This window comes from Cupressus sempervirens, chromosome 3, assembly GCF_028749045.1.
Source record: "Cupressus sempervirens isolate cs-2001-9-10 chromosome 3, ASM2874904v1, whole genome shotgun sequence".
Classification (NCBI taxonomy): domain Eukaryota; kingdom Viridiplantae; phylum Streptophyta; class Pinopsida; order Cupressales; family Cupressaceae; genus Cupressus; species Cupressus sempervirens.
Window position 1 is genome coordinate 555,257,960 of NC_143120.1, and position 18,883 is coordinate 555,276,842.

Below are 18,883 nucleotides of genomic sequence, written 5' to 3' on the forward strand. Positions count from 1 at the left end.
AGCGATGAATAAAATTAAATTTGACAGAGTCCTTTTTAGATTGGATGATTCAAAATTAAAGCTGTCTTATCACAAATATAATTGTTCCAAATAAGGTTGGAAATCATGGATGCTTATAGTTGGAATGGTTCTGAGAATCGTAAGGAGCATTATGGGAATATCATATTTTTGCTTACAAAATGAACTTCCTAGTCATGTAGTGAGGGGTTTATGAATTTGGTGTATTTGGTACTATTGCCAAAGGTTAACTCCATTTTTCATGATGTGCAGATCTCACCTGGTTATCTATGTTTAAATTAACTCTTCAATGTTACTGTTCAGGTCGTAAATTTATATAATATTTTAGGTGTAGGCCTGCCTGTGCCCCAGATGCGTAGAAACCTTCAGCTAATTAAGTGCATGTATTATTTTCTATTTTAAGCAGATGTATGAAATTGTCTCCTTAGTGAATGAACTTCTTCCACTTTTACCCCAAGGAACCATCTCCCTCCCCATGAGTTATGGAATAAAATCAAAGGTTTCATTTGGGAAGCAGAGTTTTGGAAGCAATTCTGCAAAACAAGAAGATATAAATGGAAGCATTCCAGAGATATCTTCTCGGGAACAACTACTCCGTGATCAACCAGAGCTTCTGCAACAACTTGGAATGGATCTTTTTCCAGTTTTAGTACAGGTCAGCCCAATGAACACATTTGTGAAACTCTAAACTTCGACTTTTTCAATCTTAGTAGTTTGTCAACACTTGATCTTCTTGGAAAAACAGGTCTACGGTTCGAGTGTTAATGCCCCTGTTCGGCACATATGTCTCTCTGTTATCAGCAAATTGATGTATTTCAGTACATCTGACATGCTGCAATCTTTGCTTCGAGTGACAAATATTTCAAGGTATTAAGCTATATTTATGATTAATGTGTTTCCTAGATTATATATGATCTTAAGCTTTAAATTCCATACAAGAGATTATCGATTTACATATAAATTCGGTGACAAGATATTAGTAATTTTAAGTGCAGCTTTCTAGCTGGAATTCTTGCTTGGAAAGATCCACAGGTCTTGGTACCAGCTTTGCAGATGGCAGAGGTTCTCATGCAAAAACTGCCTGATATATTTTCCACAATGTTTGTTAGAGAGGGCGTTGTTCATGCTGTAGATGCACTAATACTTTCAAATCAACCTAGTACAATTTCAATGCATACAGGGAAGGATCAAGATCGTCTCACAGGGGCAATGGCAAAGCACAGACGCAACAAGCGGCCAAGTGGTGGATCAAACAGTGAAACGAATGGAATTGAAGAGCAGAAGGGCTCAGCAACTGCCGGGGATGCATCGACTCCAACCTTCAATACTGGTCTTCGTGCAGCTGTTAGTGCTCATGCTAAACGTTTCAAAGATAAATACTTCCCTGCTGATTCAGGTCCTGTTGATGCAGGAGTTACAGAGAGACTGTGTATTTTAAAAACCTTATGCATGAAGTTAAATGGCAATTTGCTGGATTCAAAGAGGAAGTCAAAAGGGAAGGGTAAAGCTGTTGGAAATATATCAGCTTCTAATGATGAGCAATGTCTGAATGTTATTGCTGAAATTCTTGAACAACTTAGCAAAGGTGATGGTGTATCAACTTTTGAATTTATTGGTAGTGGGGTTGTAGAGTCATTACTGAATTATTTTTCTTGTACTACATTATCTAGAGAAAGTATGCAAGAAGCAGATTTTATGAAGCTTCATCAGGGGGCACTAAGAAGATTCACATTGTTTATTGACATAGCTCTTCCTTTAAATACTGAAGGGAAAGAGGCTCCTATGAAATTCTTAGTAAACAAACTACAAGATGCATTAGCTTCCTTAGAACGTTTCCCTGTTATCTTGAGCCATGCTCCAAGATCAGCTAGTGGAAATGCTAGTGTTGCAGCAGGACTTAGTGCATTGTCTCAGCCTTTCAAACTACGTCTTTGTAGAGCACAAGGCGAAAAGTCTCTTCGTGATTATTCATCCAATGTTATTCTCATTGATCCTTTAGCTAATTTGGCTGCTGTTGAAGAATTTCTTTGGCCTAGAATTCAGCGAAGTGAATCTCTGCAGAAATCATCATCAGCAATTGGCACTTCTGATAGTGTTGCAGGTATACCTGGCACAGAAGGAACATCATGTCCATCTAAATTAGCTTCAGCTACATCTGATCGCTGCCCAACAACAAGGTCTAGGTCATTGGTTGGAGTTGGCACTGCTGCTGGCAAAGAAATGGATGATGCCCATGCTAACATATCAAAAGGGAAGGGAAAGGCTGTATTGAAATGTGTACCAAGTGAGTTGAGGGGCTCACAGACAAGAATTACCACACATAGAAAAGGAGCTTCTGATAGGGAGCTGCAGATGAAGCAAACACTGGGTAATTCAGGATCTGAGGTATGTTAAAAAAGAGTGTTTGTATGAGGTTTGAATGTTGGATCCATTCATGCTTACCAATGAATTATCTAAATTTTTTTATCCTCCACTTTTGTTGAATCTATATTTGTAACACAATCTAGGATTTAAAGTATGTTTAATTAGAAATTTTCACTTAGCTTATAAGATAATTAACATGGTAAGTACACAAAACTTCATAAATGTTCAGCTTTTGGAAATCGTTGAATATGAATGCTTCTGAAAGATTTTTTTTGTCAAAAGAGATGTATGTATAATCTTTTAATCATTTGGAGTATATACGGAATATGCTATCGCTACTATCCTTTTCAATACATTTAGATTAAAATAAATATTGTTGTTCCATCTAGGTGTAGAACTGTATATATTATCTTTTTTGATGCTCTATTAAAAAAATGGCCCTGAGCTAACTGCATGTCTAATTTTTGAAAAGATCTTGTCCTCGGATTAAATTTAATTCAAGTCTCGGAGGCAGATTTGATTGTTCACACCTTACGAATTTGATCTTGGAGACTGATATATATGTACAAGTATGTCAATGATGATGTAAGGAGATTCTAGGTTTGCCTTACAAATCTGATCTTGGAGACTGATATCTATGTGCAAGTATGTCAATGTTGATCTAAGGAGATACTAGGTTTGAGTGATTTTTTTTCTGGTAGCTATGATATTGTGGTGTATGAAGACTGGATAGGAAGCATCATAAAGGAAATAGATTTATGTCTGCATATTGAATCTCCTCCCAGTGTTTGTATCTGCCTTATGATAATCCTCATTTACTTCATGGGGTGGTTCGGTTCTGTAATTTTACCTATATCTGCCAATCTTGAGTGCTTATTTAGTGTTTTGCAACTAATAGAAGACCAGAAACTAGTACTAAAACATTAGAAGGAAAAAGAAGGTCGAAGGGCGAATCAGGGAGTTGGAGGGACAAATATGTTGATATGAAGCTGATGACAGATTTCTCACAAATTACGGAAGTCAATCCACCCTGGCACATGCATGGTATGCTTAACAAGATAATTCACTGAAAAGTCTTGTATGTTAAAGAGTGCCAATAAAACAAACATAATTGAGCATGTAAACTTAAAATATGCATAACTTTGACTTATCTAAATCTTTAGTGCTCATTTCAACATTAAAAGGCTGTTAATGTTAACCCAAGGATGCAAGACTGCATTCGAGTATGTCCTCAGAAAGTTTCTGATAGCCACTATGGAAAATGCTGCCTAAAAATTCCAAACATAATCAAGCAGATATCTTGAAGGATAAGTGAAGAGAGAACTTAGGGAGATGGTTTACCAAGGATGAATTTCTCGATGCTCATTCTTCTTGTGCTTCCTGTGATATACGAGGAAACCATCTCTAGGATTCCTTGTCATACTAGATAGAAGGTAATAGTGTTATACTTTTGTACTGGAACATGGGAACCACATGCTGTATTGCTGTACTTTGGGGCACAGCACCCTGGATGTCAATGTGTATTATTATGTTCACATACGACCTTGTTTATTATGTTCATTGTTCTGATAATGTATTCTAAATGTTAGTTGAAGCATTTAACTGTGTTTAATCTGATTGTTGATTCTTGTTTTCGTAGATGTACGTGCATTTCGCTGTTTGACCTGGAAAGCAGTTTGCTTAGGAAAACACAGACACATGCTATTTAAGCTAGTAATATCTTTCTCATAGTTAACTTGAGACATGAATCAGAATAGGCTTGGGGCGGGGGGTGCAGGAGTGCCCAGCAGTATGCCATTTTCAAATAAGTCGGAGATTGGCACCTAGAGAGATAATTATACAATGAATATGCATGCTTAAGGGATTTAGTATATATTAAATGCTTAAAAATAAAAAGAAACATTTTATACCATTGAAATAGATCTCAAGGGAAGAAAGTATTAATTATAATAGACAGACTACTTAATTTTCCTAATATAAGTTTATTAGATTTCTATTAGGAAAATTTCAATTAAACTGAAGTATCCTATTGGCAGAGACATCCCTATTCGGGTCTCTAAGTTGGGGATTCCGATACAGGAGATGGGCCAAGGGTCTGGCTATTAGTTTAACTATGATTTTTCTGTGTTATTTATTTTTAAGAGATTTGGAAGTGAAATGATTTTTGTAATAGCCAAGAGGGTCTGGTAACTGTGGCTGGACACAACTCTTAGTGTCTGTTAATGTCCAAAGGTTTTGGGGCCTCAAATACTTTTTAAATACAATTAATGCAAGGAACCAATTTTTGTGCTTAAACAAGATTGCAGGGATCTTTTGTGCTGAGATGATGTGGCAGTCAGTTGACAGGGGTCACAAACTATATCAGTTCTATTTGTTCATATATGTGCGTCTATGGTGAAGGTGCACCTTTCCAAACAAATGCCCGTTGTGCATGTAAAAATCAAGGCATGTTCTGCCAATGTGAATGTGTACACATCTTGGTGGAATGTATTTTAAACTTATCAATCTCAATGGGTATTCACTTCCAAGTGAAGAAGTAATGCTCATTTTACTCATAGTTTTGAATGCATAACGGGGAAATCAAGAATCTGAAGAATTTCCCAAATTTCTACGATAGTGTACTTTAAATAATATCTGTTTTATTCCTAATTGTTGCAGGATGAGGACCTTGATGTCTCCCCTATTGATATGGATGAGGCATTAGTGATAGAAGATGATGACATTTCTGATGATGGAGACGAACAACATGAGGTGTGTATGTTTGTATTAGCACATAATAGGTATCTATTGATCATAGTTCCAAGAATCACGGCGATTCATGCGATTCACGCGATTCGGCGATTCGATTCAAGCCAACCGATTTTTTGTGAATCGGTGAATTGAATCAGTGATAAAGGGTTTATGAAATAAGTTACTCACTAAATTTCAAGGGTTTTTTAAATTTTCCGATTCATGGCCGATTCGATTCCAATTCATGGCCGATTCACGATTTGATTCGGCCTTGCCGATTTCGATCCGATTCCAATTCTTGTTACTTTGCTATTGATAGAGAATGCTAAATAAATAGGAAGCAATATATGTACGCTCATGTGTTACACATATTTGTGGCATTGGGCTTTGCAACTTTTGCTTAATACACTTTGTGTGTAGGTATATGGAGAAGAGCCAGTTCCTGTTTGTGTGCCAGAGAGAGTGCATGATGTGAAACTTGGAGATGCCATGGAAGAGGATTCTCATACATCTTCAAGAGGAAAAATTCAATCACATCCATGTACTGGATCTGGAAGCAGATCTACCATTTTAACAAGAAACGAAAGCAGATCTACCATTTTAACGAGAAACGAATCCACTGATATGAAACCTGGTAATTCTTTAGGCACAAAAACATCTTTTGCAGCAGCAACAATGGCTGGATTTTCTTCTTCTGGTAGTAGGGGTGGAATGGGAACTAGAGACCATCGCTCTTTATCAATGGTCAACTGTACAAATGATCCTCCTAGACTGAGTTTTTTGTCATGTGGGAAGCAACTTAAGAGATCTTTAACAATATATCAAGCAATCCAACGCCAAGCTGTAGCAGATGAAGATGATGATGAAAGATATACTGGATTAGATAATGCCCCTGGTGAGGGTCGAAGGCTTTGGGATGAGATTTACACTATTACATATAAAAGGGCAGATTTCCAATCTGAGAGAGATTTCACAGGATTCTCTACAGGCTCTTCCACACTTAAAACTTCTAAGAATGCTACTACTAGCAGTTCCAGCTCTGAGACTTCATGGCAACAGGCATCACTCTTGGATAGCATTATGCAAGGAGAGCTTCCATGTGATCTAGAAAAATCAAATCCCACCTATAATATTTTGTTGCTACTACGAGTTTTGGAAGGTCTTAACTGTTTAGCACCTCGTTTAAGGGTTGGAGCAGCATTAGATGGCTTTGCAGAGGGGAAGATGTCTACATTTGATGAATTGAGAATTGTAGGCCCCATTGTTCGACAAGAAGAATTTTTAAGCAGCAAACTAACTTCAAAATTATCACGTCAAATTCAAGATGCACTGGCATTATGCAGTGGAAGTTTGCCTTCATGGTGTCACCAACTGACCAAAGCCTGCCCCTTCCTATTTCCATTTGAGACAAGGAGGCAATATTTTCATTCAACTGCTTTTGGATTGTCTCGTGCCTTGCAGCGGTTACAACAACAGCAGACTGCTGATAATCCAAATCTGGTTGGTGAAAGAGAATTGCGTGTCGGAAGGTTGCAGCGCCAAAAGGTTCGTGTCTCAAGAAGCCGCATATTGGATTCGGCAGCAAAGGTAATGGAAATGTATTCTAGTCAGAAAGCTGTTCTTGAAGTGGAATATTTTGGTGAGGTGGGTACAGGTCTTGGACCAACCTTAGAGTTCTACACTCTTTTGAGCCATGAATTACAAAGGAGTGCACTTGGCATGTGGAGGAATTCTCCTGTCACTAAAAGCAGAGCCATTGAGAAGCCACTTGAGATAACTGATTCATCATCATCTGTCAAGAAAATCAATCATGAGTGTGATGATCAAAATGGAGAGTTTGTGCAAGCATCTCTTGGCTTATTTCCTTGTCCATGGCCATCTAATTCAGATTCTTCCAGTGGAACCCGGTTTTCTAAAGTGATAGATTATTTTCGTCTCCTTGGACGGGTAATGGCAAAAGCTCTACAAGATGGTCGACTACTGGATTTACCTCTCTCACCAGCCTTTTATAAACTAGTCCTTGGACAGGTAACTATAATTTAACTATTATAGGTTATACACACTAGGTCTTGAACAGGTCTGATAGTTACTTGTTACCTATTGATTTTTGTGTTCCTCAAATAATTTGATAATTGTGTTTTGTCTTATATAGGAACTTGATTTATATGATATTATGTCTTTTGATACCGAGCTTGGAACAACATTACAAGAAATGCAAGCACTTGTTTGTAGGAAGCAGTTCTTGGAATCTATGGCAGGTGATAATAGCAGAGAACTATCTGAATTACGTTTTCGTGGTGCTAAAATTCAAGACCTTTGCCTTGATTTTACACTGCCTGGATATCCTGAATATTGTCTTAAAACAGGGGGTAGTGATACTATGGTACGTTTTCTGTGTTAGATTCTTAACATATGTGCCATGTGGATTTACTTGTATGTGTTCGTTCTATGCAGGTCATTTTTTAAAGTATTCTTTTGACACAGTTCCATTTGCTGCAGGTGGATCTGGATAATTTGAAAGAGTATGTTGAGTTGGTAGTAGATGCATTTGTCAAAACAGGCATTATGCCACAAATGGACGCATTTCGCGCTGGATTTAATCAGGCAAGATTCCATTTTGGAATTTAATGCACTTTTGCCCTGTCCTTGTATATTTATTTTTTTATGATATATTTTTCCAGAGTTTGTTGAGTGGGTATTATCTGGAATAACCACAACACTTTCTGTTTAATTGATGTCTTGGATCATACATTTCATCTGCTTATCAGGATGATTAAGTACGTGTTTGATTTGCCATTTTCAGAATATGAATTTATTGAAAACAAAATTCTGTCAATGTATTCTTAAGGTTTGGAAGATAGGTTTCCAAGCTTGGTTATGGTTATGTTCACCATCCTTGTTTATGTTGTTTGGTAATGATCAGTCTCAGTAGTAGCCTTTGTGTCTTCCATGCAAATATGGTGTTTTTATTACATATAAATGCTTTTTTATGTTGATGAGCATTTTCAGTTGTTTTTTTGTAATTTTCAGTCTGCTTTGTAACGTCTTGTATTTACTTTTTGCAGGTCTTCCCTCTTTCATTTTTGCAGATATTTATTGCGAGTGAGCTAGATTATCTTCTTTGTGGTCGGCGTGAGCTATGGGTGGTATGCAAATTCTTTACTTTTTTATTGCTTATTCATCCATAAATGCTTTCTTGAAATTGACAAGTATTGCACATTTTGCAGGCAGAAACTCTTGCTGATCACATCAAATTTGATCATGGATATACAGCTAAGAGCCCTCCCATTATCAATGTAAGTTCTAGCTGTATTGTTTCGATTGTATCTATTGAGCATATTTGAGGGCATTGCAATAAGAGCTTTTTAATTGCCGACTTTCTGGGGCTGCAGCTTCTTCAAATCATGGGGGAGTTGACTCCTGAACAGCAACGAGCATTCTGCCAGTTTGTGACTGGGGCTCCGAGACTTCCTCCTGGAGGCCTAGCTGTACTGAAACCAAAGTTGACAATAGTTAGGAAGGTACATTATTTGTTATATCTGGTGGATATGTTATTTTTGGATGATTATTTGTTTCATCTGGGGTTCTGATAATTTAATTACAGCATTCAATGGCAAGTGGAGTTGCAAATGGAAATGCATCTGCAGAAGCAGCTGATGGAGACTTGCCAAGTGTAATGACTTGTGCTAACTACCTTAAACTTCCTCCTTACTCGAGCAAGGTTAGTCTCATTATGTGGTGTATCATGTGGTTGTAAAATTTTTCAGATCATCATAGAATATGTATGAAATATTGACTCGTCGACTGCAGGAAGTGATGCGGGATAGACTACTTTATACAATACAGGAGGGTCAAGGATCTTTTGACCTCTCCTGAAGTTGTTTCATCACACATGCTGCTTGATAATTTCACCATACAGCCACACATGCAATTTCTTTTTGTAAAGTCAGTCCAATGTCACATGCTGGTGACACCTCCTGGGAATTGCATGCCGAGTATATTATTTGTGCCATTAAACAGGATAAAGCTGTCAAAATGAAATTTACAAGGCATTGATGGTGGGCTTTTCTGGAGAAGATTGGTTCTGAACACTGCGCCCTTTAACACAACCAATTTTTATTTGCGCACACTACATTAGAAATCAAGGTACAAAGTCATACCGGAAGGTAACTTGAAGTTGCCTGCTTATTTGGATAATCTTGAAACATGTGCATATCAGGTCTCCACGATGTTGCAGCTGGAAACTGGAAAATTCTGCTGCTCCTATGGCTTATGCGTTGTGTATAATTTTCTAGGCTGTAACTTACTAGGGAAGGTGCTAAAGTAATGTCTCCTTTTCCAGTAAGTTTTCTGACTAGAGTGTTTGAGGCAGGAGGAATTTCCTCTTGCAGTTCAAATATTATCTAGCTTTCTTCATGTATCAGAAGCTGCCTTTTCCAGTGGCGTTTACAATTTTTTTTTATCAGTCTCATGTTATTTTGGGTCTTCAATCAGGGCCAATGGATGATGTTGATGTTTGTATTTGTTCAGCCTTAATCTTGATTTTGTTAAAGGCGTGAAGATCTTTGCAAATGCAAGTATATTTTAAATGACATAATAATTTGGAGCAAATGGACTTCTTAAATTATTCGCCCAATCTCAAGTATAATATGCTGCATGGGTGATATTTGTTTCAAACTTGGAGCATCAAAAGGATATAAAACCTTTAGCTTATGGTACACGACCTTTAGGCATCTTACAAAAGCAATTGTCTCCAACACATTCAAGGATAAAGAAGCTATTAATTGATTTCTTGACTGTATTTGCTACATCATGATGATTTTAAAATTTATGGAATGTAAATGGGTATTGTGATCTGAAGTTGCAATTGTTTTTTATTCTACTGTCTCAATATTAGTACGTCAAAGTGCTGTAGAAAGTTTTAACTAGATTAGCAATTTATGTTTGCATTCCAAGGTCCTCCATAGATTGATAGTAAGAAGTTCACATCATATGGGTATCAGTTTTTTGGTTGCATATCAGCTTGCTGTTTATAAATCTTATTTCAATATGCAATCAGTTTGAAACTTCGATACAATACTGATTAATAGTAAACTTTGTCATTGTTCAAGTCAGCAGTTTATCATTTTCTATGTCAGTGCTATATGATTTATGATCTTCTTGTTCATGTTTAAAGTTTGTCTTTTCTGTTATGTGTGAACATTTAACATATAATATTATTATAAACAAATTGCAAATGTGAAACTCAAAACAATGCATTACATCTGCAAACTTTCACTGTTCTAGTTTTGAAAACCATTGTTATAACTCATATTTTATATTAAATATATATTTATTAAATTTTTTTTGACATACCCAAGCATCCCATCCCCTATTTTGAAAGCAGTATTGAAATATCTTCTCTTTTGCAATGTGAATACATTTATTTTGTATGGCTAATTTAGCTACAATCCTTCAATACAATAGTTTTTCTGTCATATATTGGGTGCCTTGCCTTTATTTTGGCAGTCACCTTAGTTGCCGATTGTGATCTGTGGATTCGTTATTTTTTCCCGTTATGGTTCGTAAGGATTCATGTATAATGCAGAATTCTAACACTAAATCATTTCATAGTATGAATCTATAATTTGGATTCATGTATATATAGTGAAATATACATAATTTTAAAACTAAAACTAAATAATTTTAAAACTAAAACTAAATAATTTTAACACTTTTGGCCTGTGTATTCTTGCGGATTTTCGCTGGATCCTTGAGAATACGAGCAAATCCTCACATGATTTATGCTGATCTGAACCGAATCCACGTTTTTACCCTGTGGTTCTGGCTGGATTCATATGACTGCAGACCCTTCTGGATCCGTAGGGTAAAAACACGGATCCTGCGGGGACTGGCAAGAGTCCAGGCACAAATTTGAATCCGGCCTTCAGGGTATGATTCCGACAACTAATTCATTCACTATCTTCAAATTTCCGTTTGGGGGATAGTTAATGGGATAGTTTCATATCATAATATTTCTCCACTTTTCTTATTGAACGGAGTAATGCCTCAAATGTTTTAGGAGGTAAGGCTAATGACATCAAATTGGTTATAATGGTTTTGGATGAAAGCATAAACATGAAAAATCTGATACTTTAATACCTTCACATTTTATTCAAATTCCTAATTTATTTTCCCAATTATTGATTGGAAATTATTCTATTTGTATATAAATTTTGTTTTTTAAACTTTTAGGAGGTATCAAAGATCTGTGCTTTTGCTATCAATTTTCTATTCAAGGTACTTGCCTAACCAGCGCAATACTATCTTTCATCAAAGTGCTTGCTGCTTTAATATTTTAAATTTTGATAAAAGTCTATTGACACTACAAACTCTTGTGAGATTATTGAAGTTAGAAACAAAGATGCATCTGAGAACATTCATTTCCAGTTTGCTTTATGATCAATGGGAAGTTAGTTACCGAACTTTTTAATTGTGATGGAAAATTCAATATTTGTAGTTGTAATGGAGTTTTATCCATTTCTGATTATGAACCCATTATTGTCAAGGAATTCAGATAAGAAATAGAGTCTAAATACAATTTTTTGTTCTTTCAAATCTAATTGATTGATAACACTCTTGATATAAATAATGAATTTGATCTCATATCTGTAAACATTTGATTTGATCTTTTGTACTTTTAAAACACTGTTCTACCACAGTATATTATTTTACTTTAATACACGTTTTATATATTGCAGGTGTAGTCGCTTATAACAGTGATATTGTTGAAGGTAAAAGTATGTGTTATGAAAGATATATTCCCACTAGTGACATCAATGGATATATATACATCTTGAATAGTCAAAACCACACATAGGGAATCTCAAATTTGTTGTAAAAGGCTGGATTTACTGATATATAGTTTTATGCAACTTTGATTGCCGCAGTGTATGCAACTTTGATTGCCAAATTGCTTCTCGAGCTCCCATAGAGAGTGCAATGTATTATGCTTTAGTAGAACTCTGTGCAACTGAGGATTGCTTCTTATAGAAGCAGTAATCATTGGGGATCCTAGGCTAAAATAACTTGTAGTACTTTTACTCCAAATCTGAATGCCATTGAAGATGTATTTAGCTGCCATTAGATGATTTTTCTTGGGTTCACACATGAATTGACTTGATCCACTTGTTGCATAATAGGTGTCAGCATTGAGCATTTAGCAAATACATTAGTGCATCAATTATTTGTCTATAGCGTGTGGGATCTGTAGACTCAGATTTAGATGCTTTGCCTTGATTTAGGAAAATATAGTTATTTTTTGCCATACTTCTAATCGTAGAAAATATTGCGAGAGATGTAGGTCTTTCATATCAAATTCAAACTCAAGGCCTTGTTTACATTTTGCAATGAGATAATCTTCCCCTATTAGTAGTAAATCATCAACATAAAGCACAAGTATTATCATGTCATCATTTGATACTTTGAAGTATATATTTGGATTTGCTTCATTTCCAGAGTATCCTAGTTTGTTAAGGTAACGATCTACCTATCCTTTCATACTCTGCCTTGAGGGCTTGTTTAAGGCCATAGAGATATTTCTTCAATTTACACAAATGAGAATTCTTGTCATGTATGACAAAACCTTCTGGTTGCTCTGGACATACTTCATCAATAACACCATTTGATGTATGTTCCATCCTTTGGATGCAACAATGACAATTATAGTTCTAATGGAGGTCTATCAAGCAACAGTGGCAAAGGTGTCTTCATAGTCAATTCCAGCCTTATAAGAGAAGCTTCTAGCGACAAATTTAGCCTTGTGTTTTTCAATACTTTTATTTGGTGCATGTTTAATGTTGAATAGCCATTTAGAGGAGACCATTGATTTGTTCTTAGATCTACGTACCATGTCTCGGACATCATTTTCAACATGGCTTGATTTTCCTCAATTATAGCGTCTTTCCAAGCTTGGCATGTTAAAGCTTCTTCAACATTCGATGGTTCAGATTTGATAAGTTCACTTGTAAGTGTGGCCTAGCATGAGTGACTTCTTATTCTCTTGCTTTGTTTGAAAATTTCATTAGGGGCTACATTATTTTCTTTGATAACCTTCCTTGCCCATAGTGGTCTTTTCTTGTTGGATGAAATTTTATCACTTTTATGAAAGATTGCATGAGTTCATGATCTTCTGTACAATTCTCCCTCTGAATCTCAATAGTACGATTCTCATCCAATTCTTTGGTTGGTTCATCATTAAGTTCTTCAATTTTTTGTAGATATTTTATATGCAATATCTTCTTCAAATTTAACATATCTGCTTATTTCAATTGTTCTTTGTCATGAAATATAAATTTTGTAGGCTTTAGAGGATACACTATGGCCAACGAATATACCATTCATTCTTGAGGGTTCTAGTTTGAACTTCTCTTTAGGAACATGAATATACACTAGGCAACCAAAAATTCTTTAGTGACTTAAGTTTGGTTTGTTTCCTATGAAGGCTTCTTCAAGTGTTATATTCTCAAGAATTGAATGAGGGCATCTGTTTTAAATGTACACAACCATATAAGGCTTCAACCCAAAATGTTGTGTGAAGGTTTTGATTGTGGATAATGGCTTTAGCAACTTTAATAATGGTTCTTTATTTTCTTTCTACTACTCCATTATGTTGTAGATTATAAGGTAGTGTATACTCCTCCTTGATCTCAACATAAGTGCATAGTTCTTTAAAGCTTTCTAAAATGTATTCTCCTCCATTGTATGATCTCTAAGTCTTAATTTTCATTCTAGCTTACTTTTCAACTAATGCTTTAAACTCTTTAAATTTCAATAATAATCCATTTGATTCTTTAAGCTTTAAAAAATAAATTGAGGTTTTCCTATAGCAGTCATCAAGAAAAACCACATAATACAAGAATCTCCCTAATGGGGGACACTAACATTGGACCACACAAATCATCATAAATAAGTTCTAGTACAACTTTTATTTTATGTTCACTACATGGAAAAGATCCTTTAGAGTTCTTTCCTAAAGCACGTCCCTTGCAAGTTCCAACATGTTTAGATTTTAGTTTAGGCAAACCTATCACAATCTTTTTTTATAGAGGGTAGTGCATGAAAATGAAGGTGTCCTAACCTTTTGTCCCAAATTTTACTAGATTTGCAAACTTTCATAAAGTTTGGTTTTGAATATTGCAAAGTTTATAGAAACTTCCATATCTAGATCCTATAGTAATTGAATTCTTAATGTTAATTTTTTTGGCCAAGATAGAACTTTATATTCTAGAAAAGTGACACAACACCCTTGGTCATGGACACCAAATCTTTCTTATTGCTTGACACAAATAATACATCTGTTTTAGATTAAGGTAAAAACAGGTTTTGAAGGGGCCCCAAAACCCTTTACAATTAAGAGAAAGATAAACCATTAAGCATGACCAGGTTAAAAAGAAACCTGAAACCAGCAAAACAACTAAACCAGGTTAAATAGGGACCTGAGACCAATAGATGTGACCAGAAAAAACAACCAAAATAGTACTGGAACCTGGAAGGTCAATAGACTGGAATAGCAACCTGAAAAACCTCCCAGACCAGAGACCAACGAACCAGTAAAGCAACCAGTTCACCAACACAAAAAACCAGTCAACATAAGGAAACAAAGGATTTTCCTTTTGATATGAATTTTTCCTTACCCGACCGAAGGACCCTATCTAAAGGGGGGGCAGAAGAAAAAGACTTCTTCTTTCGCTTAACCGCAATCCAACCGTCCTCAATCTTCGTAGCCTCAGCAACCCACGCCTCAGAAGACAAAGACCCGAGGAACCCAGGGGACGCAGAAGCCGCACCAACCTCCGTGAGAGAATCAGAAGACGCTTGACCCCTAGGAGGGACATCCGAACCAAGGGAAGAGACCAAAGCATCCACCTCCACCACCGGCTCGGACAGAACGCAATCCTCAGCCACAAAGTCCTTAGAAGCATCCAAGGAAAGATCCACCAGAGCATCCTCCTCAGTCACCGGCACGGATCTAGCCTCAGCCTCAGAATCGTCAGGAGCAACCAAAGAATGTTTCACTGTGTAGTGCTCAGAGGAGGCCTTTGACCACCAAGAAAGTGGTCGCCTAGGTTTGGATTTCCCAGCAGCACAACGAGCAGCAATATGACCCATCAAGTGGCATATCCTGCAACGAAAAGGGACACCCTCATAATCCAACAATTGTGTCCAAGAACCCCTAGGGGAATCCAAACAAATCGCCTCAGGAAGGCCCTTAGAGACATCCAAGTCAACAAGAAAGCGAGCTCAGGTCGAGTGGAGAATATCCGAAGTATCAGCATCCACATATAAGAAATCCCCAATAGCATTCCCAATAGTTTCAAAAACTGAATCTTGCCAAAGATGTAACGGAAGATTAGGGAGACAGACCCAGGTAGGGATCTTATTAAAGGATTCCGAGAGAGGATCGCAATCCATGTGCCATGGTTTGGCCATGAGAGGAAATCTGCCCTGCCAAGAAAAATTATTGTGACACAAAATAATTTTTCTGTCAATGGTGCATTGAAATTTAACAATAAAAAAACCCCTAGCACACGGGAAGATGTGGGCTTTTTTATTTATCAGTGGCAACCAGTTCTTGGAGATCTAGCCATGTAGATCGGCAAGAGAGGGCCAGTAGCCGCGGAAGCGAAAAATGGCAGCAAGAGAGGAAAGGTCTTCAGCCGTATGGAAAGTGTCTTCAACTAAATTAGGATCTAAAGAAACCCTTATAGGCTTTAAAGCACTAACAGTCGAAAAGTGAGAGGGACTAGATGAGATGGAAGCATCATGTAGGCCGGCTTCAAAGGCAGCCACGTCCGCAAAAGACCTACCTCTAGAGCCAGGAGACCCTAGACAAGAAGCAGGCAACTCAAAGGCCGAACGAGGGGCAGGCAAAGCCCTTCCCCCACCCGCAGAAGCAACCAAACAACATCCGCCCTTAACCGCACCACCACCCAGACGCCAGTCGGGGTCAGAGACCGTAGTAGGGGAAACATGCGCAGGGGCTCCAGAAATTTGAAAAGGAGGAGCGGGAGCCATCGAACTCCGCAATATTAAAATTGGACTTCTTCAAATAATACATCTGTTAGTTGTAAGGTAACTCTAGTTTTTAATTGTATTTAACATGTACCAATTCCTTTCACTATATACATGAAGTTATCCCCTATTGTAACTTCTTTAGTTGAGTGTCCTTCAAAAGTCTAGAACTGTTCTCTGAATCAAACTATATATCGAAATGCACCACTATCAATTATCAAAATGTTCTTGGTAGTGTTTAGTTCACTTGATACGACTAAGAACATTGATTTTTAGCTTTCTTGACTTCAACTTATATAGGAAGAAGTTTTGTTTCTCTCTGAGAATTAAATGTGCATGTGTTTGAGTTTGTCACACTTGAAGCATTGTATTTTGGACATATCCCTCTTCTTAAAGATTTTTTTAGGGCTATTTTCCCTTCTTTTTCATTTGAGATTTCTTTTCTTCCTGTTATTGTTTGTATTTGCATTTAGGGCTTGTATTTTCCCTATTTATTTAGATTGATTATTATCATAATGAATCTTGATTCTTCTTGAGTGCACTCATTCTTAAGTTGATCAAATTTAGAAAATTCAGGCCATACTCTAATCCCTTGAATACAAAATTCTCAGGAAGTTGGTAACCCATTTAGGGCTATCAAGGATAACTCTTTATCTTTTAGTTCCATAATTCTCATAAAATATGACATAATTGTTTCCCCTTTATTCATCTTGCTATGAAGGAGTTGATGTTTCAAATTAAGAACCTTGTTAGTATTCTTAATTTCATACGTGTTTGTAGTCCTAAATAATTGATAGGTAGTTCCCATTTTTGATATAATTGGTAGTAAATGATCCTTCAATGGATCTATAAAGATTTTCATGGCTTTGTTGTTATTCCTTTTCCATATGGTTTTATCTAGTTCACTGTTCGACATGGTTTTGTTTTCTTTCATATATGATTCTATTTTGAGTTCTCAATGAATGATCATTATTCTAATTCTCCATGATACAAAGTTTAATGGACCTTTGAGTTTGTCTTCTAATTTGACTCTGTTTGCCATTGTTACTCCTTAGAATTGCCTTAGCATAAGTTTTAGATTTGAATAGTAATTTCAATTTATTTATAAGAGCTCTATCAATTCTGCTCCGATACCATGTTAAGGAATTCATATTAGTGATAGAGTCTAAATGTAATTTTTTATCCTTTCAAATCAACTTGATTAATAATACTCTTGATAAAGCCCGTTCTACCTTATCTTCTTGACAACCTAGGATTTTGATGCTTTCCAAATGATGTGAAATATAATGCAATTTACATCAATTTGGTCTATACAACCCAATGAGCATAGACAACGCCATTTACTTTCTTGAGTTGGGCAACTCTAGTACCCACCCCAAGTAATGTTTCAACATAGTTTTTTCTTGAAAAGTGATTTTATAGGTCATATGAGATTTTCTATTTTTTGTGCTCCTAGAAATGTAATTTCATAAATCAACTATCCATCAAGTTTTGCCCTTTCTGACTAAGTTGTTTATAGTGTGCAACAAAAAGTAAAAGAATCTAACAAAAAATTATGTCGTACCTTTTTTCTAATAAAATACTTGTTTGCATTATAGTATCTTTGCCTACTTACCAGGCTACTTAAAATTCACAATAGATAATATAACCCTTATATGTGTTACGTATTGTGATAATGTACAACCAATTCAATAATTTTTCTCCACATAGATGTTTAATTCATCCAAATGTGAATGACTAATCATTAGTTTTTAATTATTCATTTTACGTATTATTAAGTATTTTTGTCTCTTATATAAAAATATTAAACTCAATAATTGTTTTAAATTTATTGAAGTGTATAGACAACATTAACAATTTTTTAAAAAAAATGTTGAGTGTATAGACATTAGTAACATTTATTGGGAGTCCATGACAATTACTTTTCCCAACATGAACTCTTGACATTATAGTAATGTTTGTAGTTGATCATCCTTCATAACTTGATAAAAGCAATAATTTATAAATGTTTTCATGAACATCTTATTGAATATTAGAATAATGTTCTTTGAATGGTAAATTTGTGTATTGCAAAACCTTAAAGAAAATTTGAATAATTTGTGTATTGCAAAACTTCAAAGAAAATTTGATGTAGCACATGTTTTGATCCATTAATTTGACTTTATTTATAATATATCGTGGTTGTACCTTGATTAGTTATTTAATAAAAAATAAAATTCATTTAACCCTATTTCATATCGTGTCTACAAATTATTTATTAAACTAATTTCTTTTCTAATATGATAGTTTCTAAAATCACCACGTATATTTTAGTTATTAATATATTTTTAGGTGTAATTACTTATATGTATGTCCAATGTTATAGCTAATATAACTTGTTTGGAAAAGCGATATTTGCCATTGATGAGATAAATTTGTTTATGTTACAAGTAGAGAAATATTTTAGTCTTTTGTGAAAAATGCTTTCTTTGGAATCTTTGTTTGAATAATGTTTGCATGGTTATAATATGTTTATTCAGTTCCCAAGTAAAAAATATAGTTTCTTTTTCTTTCAAAATGGTACGAATCAAACACTACCACTTCGATGCATTATATGATGTTCTCCAATCTTAATGGTTTGAATATATACAAAGGTTTCTACCATAATTTGACTTGTCTCCCTATAAAAATAAATGGTTGGTCATGGATTCTCCTTTAAATGGTTAGGTGGAAGAATCAT

At 35.7% G+C, this 18,883-nt stretch overlaps 1 protein-coding gene across 1 annotated transcript in view; it reads left to right on the forward strand.

Annotated features, from left to right (window-relative positions):
• Positions 1-9,922, forward strand: part of KAK (HECT ubiquitin protein ligase family protein KAK) — a 79,444-nt gene extending 69,522 nt beyond the window's left edge. Inside the window, exons 6-17 of the mRNA XM_089820880.1 lie at positions 425-673; positions 764-885; positions 1,014-2,403; positions 5,041-5,133; positions 5,533-7,140; positions 7,265-7,495; positions 7,612-7,716; positions 8,178-8,258; positions 8,340-8,408; positions 8,505-8,633; positions 8,717-8,833; positions 8,923-9,922. Coding sequence (XP_089677006.1) covers positions 425-673; positions 764-885; positions 1,014-2,403; positions 5,041-5,133; positions 5,533-7,140; positions 7,265-7,495; positions 7,612-7,716; positions 8,178-8,258; positions 8,340-8,408; positions 8,505-8,633; positions 8,717-8,833; positions 8,923-8,988 — 4,260 coding nt within the window. The 3' untranslated portion in view covers positions 8,989-9,922. The remainder of the gene's footprint in view (positions 1-424; positions 674-763; positions 886-1,013; positions 2,404-5,040; positions 5,134-5,532; positions 7,141-7,264; positions 7,496-7,611; positions 7,717-8,177; positions 8,259-8,339; positions 8,409-8,504; positions 8,634-8,716; positions 8,834-8,922) is intronic.
• The last annotated feature ends 8,961 nt before the right edge of the window (positions 9,923-18,883 follow it).